The following is a 14,395-nucleotide window of genomic DNA, read 5'->3' on the forward strand; positions in this document are numbered from 1 at the left end:
TCGGGAGAGGGGTGGGGCCCCGCTCCCTCCCAGACTCCAAACTGCGCTCAGGGCCCCGCAGGTGATCAAGGCTGAGCTGGGCCCTGAGCCCAGGCTACCAAGTGCCAGCCCAGGGCGTCGCCTGGCTACACTCGGGGTTCTCTGAGTCCACAGAAGAAAGCCACCGGACGGCAGGTCAGCACTGAGCCGGTGGGGCCTCCACCCGCTCTGAGCACCTGACCTCGCGTGGAGGGTTGCAGGGGACAGGATGCAGACGCGCGTGAGCCTTTGCTCCTGGGCTCCATCACACCAGCCCACTCCCCCTCTTCCTCCATCGTGAGGCCCGGGTTCTCCCCACCCCAGGTACCTGGAGACAGTCGCCCTCCATTCTCCAACATCCCTAAGTAGCCCCTCGTGCTCCCTGGTCACTGTGGGCCCTGGGCTGTCCTCCCCACCGCCTGCCAGAGTCCCGGGCTGTGCCTGGCCTGCCAGCACCAGCCACATCTGAGGCAGCACCTCTGCCAAAGCCCTAGGGGCAGCCCTTCCACGAGTCTGAGCAACAGAGGGGTGGGGGCACGGGGACTCACGGGCAGGTTCAGCTTGATGGCGTCCACGGGCTGGTAGAAGGGCCAGGCGAACTGGTGTTTCCAGAGCGTCTTCACCACCACATTCTGCATGTACTGCAGCTGGTTGGTCTTGCGGCCGGGCTTGGAGGGGTTCGAGACCTCCGGCGGGGGCGGGTTCACAGGGCCCGGGGCCACGGGGATCCCCGTGGGGGCGACTGTCGTCGTGGTGGACATCCTCCGGCGGCTCGCTCACTGGCCGTCACAGCAGCGGCTCAGGGAGGCCCTCGCTTCCTCTGTGCTCCCCGCGGAGGCGCGACATCCCATTTCCAGGTCCGACCAGGCAGCACCTACAGGGAAGGAGGGACAGCAGAGAAAGGCCGGTCACCCGGGCCCAACGCCGCGCCCAGCCTGGGCAGGCTGCCCTGGCACACCCGTGTTGTCGCGGCAAAGCCACTCGCCTTGGTCAAGTCACCCCTCACCTGCCGCAGAACCCCCTCCAACCTCTGCTCTCAAGCTGGGGGACAAAGAGACATGGGTGACGGGAGCTCACATGAGCACGTGCCACCTGGGCAGGTGAGGAAACACAAGAGTAGGAAGGTGTCTGCGGTCTGGGGGGAGGGCAGGGGGGATGAGGAACCCGCCTCGGCTCACTGCCTGACAACTGCCGGCCTGCTGGGGCTAAATCCACACTGCTCTCGGCCGTGGCGACTTCTTAGAGAATAAGGTCATCTGTTGAGAGCTACAACATCAACCCCGCAGGGCCCAGCCGGGCAGGCAGAACATTCGCGGAACCACACACAGGAGGCACACAGAGCAGAGCCCCTCGGGAGCGAGCAAGCGAGGTTCCACCGTAGCCACGAGAACACGCTCTGGGTTTGTGATGGCGGCCAGGCTGTGACACGGCCGCTCCTCGGCCAATCAGGAGGGTGGGACCGGGCGGGCCGGCCCCTGCACACTCGGTAAACGGGTGGGGGGCTGCTGCAGACCCCAGCTCGCTCCCCGCCAGCTCCTGGCCTCTCAGGAATGCTCTCCGAGGGACACTGCACCGTGGAAGAATGCACAGGCCACCCCAGCATGTTAGGAGCAAGCCAGGCGCCCCACTTTCACCTGGAGGACACAGACTGACGGCTGCTCACGGAGCCTGAACTCCAGAGGCATCTGCGCCCCCGCGATGCTTTAGCTTTTTGTTTGTACCTGTCACAGTATTCAGACGGGGCTGGTGGCAGCACCCACCACGTGAAGGGCCAGACGGCCTTCGGAGGCAGAGCAGTGCGCCCACAGTAAAACTTGGAGACTTTCCCGAGCTGGTTAGCATCCTGATGGTGGCCTACAACCTGCCACGGTGACACTTCTACGCCACGGTCACTGGCACGCGCCCTGAGCAGGGCTTTGACTAGCACCCTAATCTCTCCGCCCTGCAACGCAGAGTGAAAAGGCCTGAGAAAAAAGCCGCCAGGCCCATCTCACCCACCAAGCAAAGCTGCCCTTCGGCCCGCTCGCTGGAGGAGGAACACTCTGGAGCACCTACTGGGCACCCCGCCTGTTATCCGGGGAGCCCAACTCCTCTCCTGGGGTGAGCTGGTGCCTCTCACGCCCCTCAATCTCACCAACCTGGTGCAGTGCCCTGGGCAGCACCATGGCATGGCCCCAGGCCGGTGGCTCGGTGCGGGGGCGGCCGGGTCAGCTAGTGTAACGGCGGAGAGGCTGCGTGTTCACCACCACACAAAGCCACGGAGCCGGCACAAACCGTGCTCAACGCCTCGGCCCCAGCCCACCCCACCCCAGCAGGTCAGCAAATCCAAACTCCGCCAGAGGCTGACGGCTTCCAGCCCGAGCGCCACCACCTCCTGCTGGAGCTCCGTGAAACCTGGGGGTCTGCCCTCCCTCACAGCAGCGTGGTCCTGTTCAAACCAACGCAGGTCGAAGCGAGTCACCCACCCACTCAAGACCCTCCAGAGCTCCATCTTTCAGCATAAAAGCACGGTCCCCACTCTGGCCTGCAGGGCCCAATACAACCGGTGAGCTGTCTCCCTGTCCTGGCTGCTGCAGCCGTACTGGCCCACGGCCTCCCTCACCGGAGGAACAGGTTCATCGTACGTTCGTCTCTTCCAGGCGTTTCTACTCCAATGCCTCCATGGCCTCTGGAATCTCCTGGAACCCTTCCCTGGGACCCCAGGTAACTCAGGGCTACAGAGCAGATGCTGGGGCCAGCCTCCCGTCCCCGTCCCAGTCTGCCCCTCGTCAGCCGCAGGATCCGTCCCCCGTGTCCCCACAGGGGAGCGATCGGGCAGGTGCTAAACAAGTACTGAGCACCACGCAGCCCTGCTCTGACGGCTGTGGCCGCTCCTCCCAGGGCACTGTCAGTCCCCAGGTGTCAGGTGGGCTGCTGGGTGATCCAGGGAGCCAGGGGCTGACCCGGGGGACACGAGGCCCACAGGAGGACCCAAGGCTCCTGCAGGCACGAGGTCTGACGGGCACAGCTCACTGCAGCGACAAGCTTGACCTCGGCCTCGGCCTCCCTCCCTCTTCCAACCACCGCTTCACACCTGCGCTGAGCAGGGAAGCCACTCCAGCCACAAACACAGAGTGTCCCACTGCGGGGTAAGCGCCCAGGCACACCCAGGCCCAGCAGGAGCCATGAGCCTGCACCAGGCTGACCGCTGGGCCCCCTGGGTTTGGCCACACACCAGCCCAGGAGCCAGCTCAGCACTGCCAGGGGCCCGCAGACACACAGACCTCAGCACTGTGCGTGGCCCCGGCATATGCTCACTGAATGCGGCCGTCACTGCAGGCCACAGGGAGTCCTTCCACCGCGGCCACAGGTGAAACCTGCTTCCAGCCCTACTTCCAGGGGTGGAAACACCAGCGACCCCAGCAGGGTCTGAGGCTTACGGGGGACGTGTGCCAAAAGTGCTCCGTATCGCACCCCCCATGGGGACTGCACAGGGCAATGACAGCTCTCCTGAAATGGGCGGGGGCGACCCAGACACTCAGACCCCTGCAAATGCGGGGACATTGCCCTCTGCAACAGAAGCAGGCAGGGCTGCTCTCGGCCTCTCATCCTTCCCTCCCGGCCTCTCCTTTGTCCCCAGCACCAGCCCAGCACCAGCTGGATGGGGAGGAAGGGCAGCCAGAGCCAGCCCGTCCATCCCGAGTACCAGGACCTTCCTCCCTGGAACGGCCATGCTGGCTGAGGAGACAAGCAAGGGGTCAGTGGGCAGCACACTCCCACGGGAAATGTCCCCAGTAAACCGCCCCAGGGAGGGGGGACAGAGAGGGCTGCCTGGCCAGAACACGGCACCCTCCAGGGCAGCGGACAGAGCGAAGAGATCCCGTCGTTCCCTGCTGAAGTGCACACGCAGGGGCCCAGACCCGACGGCCGTCACCTCCAGGCATCTCTCCCCAAAGCAAAGGCGGATGCAAGCCCAGTGAGCAGCAGACCCTCGATGACAGCCGGGCCCTGCCTTCCCCCAGACACTTCTTCTCCAGACCAGACAGCAACGTGGCAGACAGGGACAGGACAAGGGGAGCCACACGCCCACAGGAAGTCCCCGGGGAGGCAGGGACAGACGGGCCGGCAGACCCCACACCCGAGTCCCCGCCTCAGTGCACACCAGTCCCCAAGAGGCTGCCATCTCTCTTTCTGCTTCATTTCTGAACGGGTACATTTTTTTTTTCTTTTAGAACATGTTCCTTTTGTAAAAAGAAAAAAGTGTAAAGGAATTTCTATTTTGCAAAAACGCTCAAACACCAACCAACCAACCAACCAACCACAGTCGGGCACAGTCAGGGGCTCCCATGGCTGCATTCAGTCAACAGTTAAGTGTCTCAGAGCTTATGTGTCTCCTCCAAGGTCTGGGGACAGGCCCAGCAGCCCAGCGTGTTCTCTAAGGGAGGACTCTCCGGGCCACAACACCCCCAAGTCTGGGCTCGACCTCAGCAGAGCTGCCAGCCCTTGGGGTCCAGCACCACCCAGGCTGCCTGAGAAATCCCACCAGAGCCACTTGTCAGGGCAAAGCACACAGACGAGTGACGGAAAGCAAAGGTGCACCGCCCAGGCCCCTACGGTCAGGCTGGCAACACCCAGAGCAGCTGTCCTGTCCCCTAGTCTGGGCGGGGGTCACGGCCACATGCCGAGACCAGGAAGCAAGTGCTGCTTCCAGAAGGAAACTCAAACTTAGGCCACTAGCTGATCCTCCTATGGGGTTCAGCCCTGACCTGAAAATCAGTAATGGTCACCGTGCTAAGGGACGTGGAGGTTTCAAACAGCACGATGGTCAGACCACCATGGAATCCGCCCTCACTGGCTCCCACATGGCCCGAGTGCCCTCCCGCGCCCTAGCCTTCTCAGGGGCAGCTTCTCTGTGTGACGTGGCCGGGGACAGGTCTGACACCCCCGGCCAGGCCCCACCTGCACGCCTTACCCAGAGTGACACTCACACCCCTGACTTGCCCCCCACCATCCAGCCCAGACCTCAGTGGCTGCCCTCCTGGGTGAGGCCAGGCAGGAGCAGACAGTGGAAAAAACACCAAGGAACACGTGAGCGGTCAGCCACGAGCACTTCACCTCTGCTGAGGGTGCCACCCACGCGGTCCCATGAGCTCAGTGACCGTGCCCACTGCACAGACTGCAGAGCTGAGGCTGCTCCGTGCTGGGGGGACTTTCTGGGTCTCCTCACGTGGGGATTCAAGCACTGAGGCCCAGGACCCTGTACGTCCCCAACCTGGCGCCCAGCACTACAGGCGACACAGGGCAAAGAGCACGCAGGCAGCTACAGCAGAAGATGGCCCATGTGCCGCCACAGGCCAGAGTACCAGGCAGCGCCCCTCCCAGAGCCCCAGGTCTGAGTAAACCCCCGGCTAGAGGGCCACACAGGACAGCAAGGAGCGCCCTCGGGTCTGCCTCGCTGGGGCTTAGACCGGCCCCCTCACTGCTGACGGCCTTGAGCCCGGGCCTCAGCTGTCAAGTTGAGAGCGCCCAGTGCAGCCGTCACCCATCAGGGGCTCCCACACGCCCCGGGGACACAAAGACACGGTGCTGTGGCTTCCCACCCACAGGTTCGGGGCCTGGCACCAGTGGCAGCACCTGTGGCCTGGGCTCCAGCCTGCGGAACGTGAATCAAGGGGCATGTCCTTCAGTACCGACTGATAACCTCTGAACTGAGTGTGGATGCTTTGGGGCTGACGGTGGTGCCCGTTCTGGTTTTGAAAACTCCTTGCCTGTTATAGATACTGAAAGTCATGAATGAGACGTATCTGGAGTTTCTTCTCAATAATCGGAGTGAGGGTTGAAACTGAGTGGGGGTCTGGAGGAAACTGCACGGGCTGCTGAGCCCCTGGGGGCTCCTTACCACCCCTCTACCTCCGTCTACATTTACATTTGAAAGCTCCTACCCCACCAAAAGGAACAGGGTGAGCCCAGTTTTCCTCAGGTGCTCAGGACCCTGCATCCCTACCCCCACGGCCTTGTTCCCCGGGCCCCCCTCACCTAGCAGGGCAGAGGACCCCAGTATGTGCGGAGGACTCAAGTGGAATAACGCAGGCCTGGTGGGGAAGTGTGGGTCCAGAGACCCCAGCACCTTCAGATGATACAAAAGGTCTGGATGCTGCAAAGCAGTGCTTCACCCACACCCGGCCCCAGGGGAACGGTGGGGGGTGTCCTCCGGGGGGGGAACATGTAGGAGCACACCGTGCAGCTTGGACGCCCTGGCATCAGAGCCCCCGCCCACCTACCGCCGGGCAGGCTGAAAGCCCTTCTTCTAGGACGTGGAGGTTTTAAGTACACGTAACTCAGGAACAATTCACAATTCACGTCAGGGCTTGAGCCGCCCTGTGGCAAAGCAGCTTCAGAACCTGCACCCCGCTGCCCTGTCGGGCGCTCACCACACACCCACCAGCAGCCACTTCACTCCAAAAAGCTATTTACTGCACAGACAACACGCCCCTTGTGTGGCCAACCCTCCTGGTCACGGTCACGGCCCTCGGACTCCCGCCGTGGTGCAGCCCTGCCGCCTGGGGGTGTGGGGGAAAGTGGCCCTCCCTGGGGGACGGCCAAGTGCCCACTCAGCACTGGACACAGCAGGGAAGGGATGGGGGCCGGGGTCTCAGAGGAGTAAAGTGAGGCCAGAGAACCTCCCCTGCTTCCCGGGGCCCCCGCCAAGGATGGGGACACAGCACATGCAAATCTGGGTGAAAGTCAAAGACAATCTGCCTTTGACACAAGAGGATCTGAAACCATCCAGGGCGGAAACTCAGACAAACCACAAAGCCCTCGAACGTCAAGCAAAACCCCAGATCTGGGGTTCTGGTGAGATCCTGAAGGACCAGCGCATCAGACGGATGTTCCCGAAGTGGGCAGCCAATGAGGGGGCGCCAGGGTGCACGGACCGGCCACCCCACGCTCCAGATCACACACACTGTACCACGTGAAGGGCGGGAGCAGCCAGTCCGCAGGGAGGCGCCCCAGAACAGCTGGCACATCCCCCACAGGCAAATGGACAAGTGAAGTGGCGAGGTGGGGCTGGCCCCGAGACCCTCTCCCCTCCCCCCGCCACGCTCCTACTCCAGGGGAACTGGAATCCTGATGACAACACAGAAATCCTGTCCCCTGTCGGCTCACTCAGCCCAGAGGGATGCATCAGGGTCCTGGACAAATTGGGAGCGGGGGGAAGGGACCTGTGTCCAGTCGCCAGTATAAAAACACAGAAAAGTTGGCAGCAGCCACACCAGCCCTCCTGCCATCACGGCAAGCATCAGGCACGACTGCAAGAAGATCTGGGGGTTTCCCGGACAGCCGGACCCCGAGGGGGGCAGGATCAGGATGCTGGCCTTCAGGCGTTGGCTGCAGGGATAGACAGACGCTCGGTCACCAGCGCTGCCAGACACGGGGCGACGATGAAGCCGGGAAGGTGGGCAGGGGGTGCACGAAGGGGGCATTTCCAGGCTGTCACACTCTGCAGGGGCCTGGACCACTGAAGGGGAGGGGTGGGAGGGGCATGCAGATCCAAGGGTGGGGGGGGTCCTCAGTAGGCTCCTAGTTGGGCCCCCATCTCAGTGGAGGGTCTGGGGGAAGGGGCAAGAAGCTGGGCCTGCATTTGCCTTGCCTCCTCTCTTGCCCAGCTCAGATGCATCGTGCCCGCCAGCAAGCGTGGCCTGCAAAAATGGAGGGGCTCCAAGCCCCTAGGGGCTGCCCACTGCTTCACTGCAGCCCCACCCCGGCATGGGATGGTGGGGGTCACGTGAGCTCCATTTTCCAGACGGAGGCTCAGAGGTGAAGAGGTAGAGCCAGGCCCTGAACGAGGCCACCTACCCCACACCACACTCCCACCACCGCCTCTCTGAACCCCCGACGATCCTGCAGACGGAGCTGAGGGCGGCAGGAAGTCTGAGGTGGATGCCCAGCTCCTAGCCCCAGGTGGCCAGGCCAGCCTCCCAGGCGTGCTGACCAGGAGCTGCCCCGGGGCCTTGGGAAATAGGATCCGTGAGGGCCAGCGGCTTCGGCTTCGGTGACAGACGGAGCCAACTGCCACGTTCTGTGGGGCCAGGAGAGGGGGCCCCAGGATGGCCCTGCAAGAGGCCTAGGGGAGGGCAGACAGGCACACCTCCCGCCCATGGAGCACACCCCGGGGGCAGGAAGCAGTGCCACCGCGGCTGCCATCCAAGGGGCCTCTGCCCACAGCACAGCAGCCCCAACCAGGGCCCCTGAGCTCGCCTGGGGTCTAGATGGCACCTGCTCTCCAAAACCAAGGAACTGATCCCAGCAAGCTCAGTCCAATCAAATGTGCGGGTGCCTACAGGTCTGCAGCACTGTCCTAAAGCAGCAGGCCAGGCCCATGGGTGACATGCAGCCATGGTGCCCTTCCTGACACCCCGAGTCCCCTTGGCTCTGTACCCACAAGACGTGGGCACCTAGCACTCCCTCCTCGGAAGGCTTCCGGTCCTGCCAGAATGTCAGCCTCACAAGGACCCAAGGCACCAGCCACAGGGGTGCCTCCAGCTCTGCTGGGCAGGGTTCACTGCTCACCCATGGGGGACCAGGCCAGCTGTACTCCTCACCTCTGTGAGGATCTGCCCCCCAACTGCTTTACGCCCCTCCCCCCCGAAAAAACAACACACAGAAACAATATACTGGCCGCTACCTGTTGTGGGGTATAAAGCCCCCAGGGAGCTTTGGGAAGCCTCCACCAGCCCTATTTCTTGGGAAAGCTGAGCTCTGGCCCTGATACCTGGCGGGCCAGAACCTGGTGTCATTCCTCTGGGGAGTGCCAGCAGCCCCACATGCACTCCCGCAGGGCACCTCCCTGAGGCCAGGGCATTGAACGACCCCTCCACGGGGCTGGGATGGGGCAAGAGACCCCCAGCTGAAAGGGGAATGTCCTCAGGTGAGCGAGGAGGGTGGGCTGACCAGCGCCCAACCTTGGTCCTGGAAAGGGAAGAGGATCGTTCTCCCTGGGTCAGGTGGTCCTGCTAACGGGGGCCCCTGCACGCCTGAGGCTCCAGCGAGCCTGGCACTTTCCAGAACAAAGCTGCGGCGGTCCGCCTAGTGCTAGGTGCTGCCACAGGCACTGACCTGTGCAATCGCAGGCAGGGAGCTGGACGCGACGGGCACCACAGCCCATCTCCTCCTGCAGAGCCTGACAAGACGCAAACCCACGTCTTCAGTGTGTGCCACTTTATAAACCACCAGCACCCTGGGCTGTCAGGGGCCACACATGGGAGCCCAGAAAGGCCACTGCCATATGCCACGCCTAGCTGTCCCCCAGCACAGCCTGCTTTCCGCTCTAAACCCGTCCCCCCAGGAGGGCAGCGCTGGGGACCTCCTGGGTGTCTGGCCACCCCTCATCGTACAGACCAGGGACCCGAGGCATCTGCCCACCCTGCCCGTGCTCAGGGGTGGGTGCAGGCTCGCACGCAGGCCCAGCCCTCACCCCTGTAACTGCCCGTCCAACTGGAACACTTCCCCACTCACGCCTGATGCAGGTGTGTGTGAGCAACCCCAAGCAGGACAAGAGCACACGCTCCACATGCGCCCCAGGCAATGGCTGTCCCCAGGTCTCTGGCCTCCCGCCAGGCATCATCCTTGGACCCCTGGCAGCTGCCCTCAGAAGGAAGCTTCTTGCCCTATCAGCCCACTTAAGAGATGGGACGTGAGGCCTAGAGAGCTGGTTCTTCCCGGGGCTGGAGGCCTCTGAGCCGAGACACTGGGCAGCGGGTACAAGGGCCAGGAGCCCAGGCCACTGCCCCGCCCCCACCCCCATCCGGGGGCCTCCTGGGATCAACAGCACAGTGGGCAGCCACCAGGACAGGACCTAGGATGGCCCGGCCCTGGGTAAATCACGGTCTTTGTTAGCTCTCATGCCCCCCGCCCCTCCCCTCACATGCTCTCCAGGTGTCCACACCTTTCCAGAGCAGGTGCACATTCTCTTCTGCTCATAGAGAAGGCTGCCCTGAGCCTGGAGAGGGAAGGGCACAAGCCCTAGCACAGGGAGAAGCATCAGGCAGCCCCAGCCCCGACGAGGCCCACGCAGGCTCCTGGAGGCGGGCACACGCCTGCCTACCCACCAGTGCTGAGATGTTCCTACAGCCCCCAGTGCTGGTGTGTTTACCAAGCAATTCCTGCAGGCTGCACTCCCTGCCACCCTTCCTGCCCCTCGTCCAGCCTGCGTGGGGGCTTCCGTCAGCCCAGACGACAGTCACACAGTCGTCTGCGTCTCCCCACCCCAAAGGGGTGCATGCCTTATCTCGAGTCCACAGCCAGCACAGCCCCAGCTCTTGACACCTGGCTCCTGGCACTGGGCTGGCACCATGAGTGCTCGGTCAACGTTCTCGGGACAGGCATTCCCGAGCCCTGGGTCCCCATGACAGTTTAGTACCGGTGACACAAGGGCCCCCACTGCTGCCCTGCCAGCATCCTCCTGACCATCACTTCTGGAAATGCTGCCACACCAATTTCCAAGCCCAGCTTCCCATCTCATGCGAAAAATCTGCACCCAAGTGACATTTCCCCAGGAGCTGGAAGAAGTACTTTCCCAAACACCGCGCTGACTCCCGACGACTCTCCCAATACTTGCCTCTCCCAATACTTTCGGGACCTGCAGCAAGGAGGAAAAGAGGCTTCCTCCAAAACGCATCTCCCGGCCAGCTCTAACTCGGTTAGGAAGGCACTGAGAAGGAGGCAGGTGGAGAGCTGATCCTCGGATAGAACAGTTAAAAGCTGGCAAAAGAAATAAACAGCCCACGGCACTGCGACAGCAGAGCCAAAAGCCTCTGGCTGCACAAGCCCCGGTTATCTCCGCTCTAAACACGCGTGGAGAGGAGCCAGACGTCAAATGCAAACCAGCAACTTGTGAATGATCCTGAAACCTGACTCTCTGCCTTTCAGAGCCTCGAGCTCCTCTGATGGCAGGAGTACGGGTACCTGGAGCAGGGGAGCAGGCGCCCAAGGGCTTTGTGGCCATGGGGGTGCTGAGAAGGTTCGAGGCGCCAGTCCCCACCTGGGCACCTTGGGCCGTGACCATACCCTGACCCAAACACCTGTTGATCTCTTCTGTTGAAATAAGGGGGCAGAGCCTCGGGTGGGGGGACGGAGGGCAGGAGGCAAGCTGGGCAGACCTGAGTCACTGGAGTCGCCCCACCCCCACCCCAAGTTCCCAGAAGGCAAGTGTGCAGCAAGCAGGGCACTGCTTTCTGCCTCCACTCACCGTTTCCTTTCAAAGCAAGAACGCGTCAGCTACACACCTCCCTCCCGCCACAAGCTGTACCGCCAGGTGGAGCGTACAGTACTGGCAGTTTCAACTTGACAATCAGTGGGGGAGACAAGAGGACCAGGCCACTCACCAACCCATGTTACTGAGCTGACAGCTTGAACTGCCCCCCAAAACCAAGACACCCGAGTCAGTGGCCTTCGGCAAGTTCCCAGCTGCAGTGGCGCTTAAGGGGGGTGGGCTTTGAGTCTGGTGGGGCCCCCAGTCCTCACCTGACCCCAGATCCCCCACGGACCCACACAGGAATGCTGGTCTCCCGAGAACAAGGCCCACCAGCGGTGGACAGAAAGCCTGACAGACACGGGGGCTGGGCACCGAGGTGATGTCCTGTTAGTCTCGTGCCCACCACTGCACTCTGGGGGCTGCGGGCCCGTACTCCCGAGGGCGCGCTCTGCCACTGTGAACCAGGAAGTGGCCTGCACCACACCACTTGCCGGCCACAGGGCTCCAGCACCTGGCGACTTGCCAACCTGGAGGAAGAGGGCGCGGGCAGGAGGCAAGCTGGGCAGTTCATTTTTACACACCCCCCACTTTCACTTTCTGCCCTGGCCGCTCCATGAGTCAATGGCGGGAGCAGAGTGTTTACAAACCCCACAGCTCACTTCGTGAGCTCTTGTCGAAAAACGGCAATTACTCCACTTTCTAAACACAAAACAAACATCACGGAGAGTGCTGTCCACCCCCAGAAAGTGTTTCCAGCCCTGGGCCCTGGACACCCTGTGGCAGGGCTGGGAGTGGACCTGTGCCGCGGAGGAGCTGCACCGAGGGGGGTCTCCAGTCCCCGGGGCGGAGGCACTGGGCACCCCGGTGACCACAAAGGTCAGAGAAACGCCTCCCGTCTCACACCCTGTGCCCCGTCTCCCCTCGTCGGCAACCGCTACCACACATCAAGGCCTGAAGACAGAAAAGCGCAAACACAGACCTTTATTTGCAAATAAGAGGCCCACATCCAGGGCCGCCTGCGAGGGGCGGAGACTCCGGAGAACTGGCCCTCCAGGGGTCCAGCCCTTGCCCTGACACACACACACACACACCGAGAGCCAAAAGGACTCCCCTTAGAAGAATGCCACACCAGGCCACTTGGCGTAGGTTTCAGGCTCTCCCCAGGGCCACTCCACGGACCCAAAACAGAAGCCCCATTTTAAAGGAAAGAGCAAGGGTTCTAGAATGCCGACAAAACAGGGTGGGGGGGGAGAGCTTTCCTCCTCGTCCTCGCTGGGGGGCAGCGGCCTGGGGAGGGGGGGTCTGCAGCCAGGGAGTGTGCCCACTGATAGGCACCTTCCCGGACCCTTCAGTCAATAACCCAGTGAACACGGGGGCGAGCGGGGCACCAGTTACGCACTTCAGGGAAGAAAGCTTTCCGCCAAGACGAAAGGTCGCAGACCCTCGGGGATGGGGTCCACGGGAGGGAACGCACAAGATACGCCACGGGACGCGCCCAGGTGGGTCTCGCACCGGACCCCTTCCAGTGCCCTCACTTTTATCTTCGCGAAACTACCCCCGGCCCGGAGGGAAAGGAGGCCGCGCGAGGCCTCCGCCCAGCCCGGCCCCTACGAACAAACGGTAGAAAGGACCCGCCTCCCGTGAGACCCCAGCTTTATTCACGGGGAGCCCACCAGGAACATGTGGACACTCGAGGTTTGGGGTGAGCACTTTTCCCCAACGGGTTGGTAACACGCTGTCACACCGGGGCCCACCCTGAGTGGGAAGGAGAGGAAGCACCCCCGCTCCTCCCGCTCCAACTCGACCTCGCCCGGATTAAGCGCTTCTCAGGCCGATTTCAAAACGGGAACTGCGTCTCCTCCCGGCCTGGCGGCAACGACCCTGCAAAGGGGCTCCAAGTCAGCGCCGGGCGCCTAACTCTGGGAGGGAGCTGCCCCCACGCCACAGCGCCGGCTCCAGGGCTGCCGCGCACGACCGGGGCCCGCGCCTGGCCTCGCCCCCCGCCCGGGCCGCGGAGGACGGCGACGGCCCCAGCGCGAGCCCCGCGGCGGCTGAGAGCTGGCGCGGGCGGGCGGGCGGGGCGGGCGCGAGGAAAGTGGCGCCGGAGCGCACGGCGCGGCCCGGGACGTGCCGCGCACCTTCCTCGCCGCGTCCTCCCCGATTTCCCTCTCCAAAAGATGGCGGGCAGAGGAAAGGGGGAAAAAATTCCTTCTGTGAGGCAGTGCGCGCGGGAGGCCGGTTGGCGCGGAGCGCGCGGGCCGTGCCAACTCCGGGCTGCGCGCCCCGGCCGAGGCGACGCCCCCGAGCCCGGGACGCGGGCGGCCGGGAGGGAGCGGGCTGAGGGGAGGGGGCCCGGGCGGCCGCCGCGCTTTGTTGCATCGTGGCCGCGCACAAAGGCGGCGGCGGCCGGGGCGCCCCGCTCCCCGGACGCGCCGGCGGCCTGCACGGGGTGCACGGGGCCGCGCTTCCCGGCCCGCCCGGCCAGCCGCCGCCCGCGCCGCCCGCCGCCCCGCACGCGCAAGGAAGCAAGAGAAAGGCGTACTTGGCCTCGGCGGCTCCGGCGGCCGTCCCCTCCCGGCCCGCGCGGCCGGCTCCTCTTTGGCTCGCCGGCCCCGGCAGCATAATAGACGCGCCGGAGCCGAGCAGGGCTCATGCGCTGCGCCGCGGCGCCTGGCGGGAGTCGTAGTCCGCGGCCGGGACCGCGCCGGGGCCGCCCAGGGGAGACCGCGGCGCGCGAACTACATGTCCCGGCCTCGCCGGCGCCGCGCCCCGCCTCGCGCGCCCCCGCCCGCCTCCCGCCCCGCCGACCTGGCCGCGAGCGGGCCCGGCCCGGGGGGCGCGCGGGGGCGGAGCGCCCGCCCACCCGCCCTACCCCGGCGGCAAGGCGGGGACCCCGGGCGGCCCTCCCTCCCGCGCAGGGGATGTGCGCCTCGGGCGAATTTCCTGGTGCCCCAGAAGGCGTGGAAAAGACGCGAGTGCTGCCAGCCTCCGCCCGCCCGCCGCCACCCGCTCCCGGAGACCCCGGAGCCCGAGACTGGGGGCCGCCCTGGAACCCCGCTCGCGCACTGTCGGGGCGGTGCACACCTGCGGGTGCCCGTGTTTGTAAACAAACCGCGAGCTTAATTAGCCTTACGGGGGCGCGCG

The 14,395-nt window shown here is 64.2% G+C and overlaps 1 protein-coding gene across 1 annotated transcript in view; it reads right to left on the bottom strand.

Annotated features, from left to right (window-relative positions):
- BRD3 (bromodomain containing 3) overlaps positions 1-13,935 on the bottom strand; it is a 32,071-nt gene extending 18,136 nt beyond the window's left edge. The window contains exons 1-2 of the mRNA XM_033122219.1: positions 13,794-13,935; positions 567-892 (exon numbers count right to left, since the gene is read on the bottom strand). Coding sequence (XP_032978110.1) covers positions 567-779 — 213 coding nt within the window. The 5' untranslated portion in view covers positions 780-892; positions 13,794-13,935. The remainder of the gene's footprint in view (positions 1-566; positions 893-13,793) is intronic.
- Positions 13,936-14,395: the final 460 nt, after the last annotated feature.

The sequence above is a fragment of the Rhinolophus ferrumequinum genome, chromosome 12, assembly GCF_004115265.2.
Source record: "Rhinolophus ferrumequinum isolate MPI-CBG mRhiFer1 chromosome 12, mRhiFer1_v1.p, whole genome shotgun sequence".
Taxonomy (NCBI): Eukaryota; Metazoa; Chordata; class Mammalia; order Chiroptera; family Rhinolophidae; genus Rhinolophus; species Rhinolophus ferrumequinum.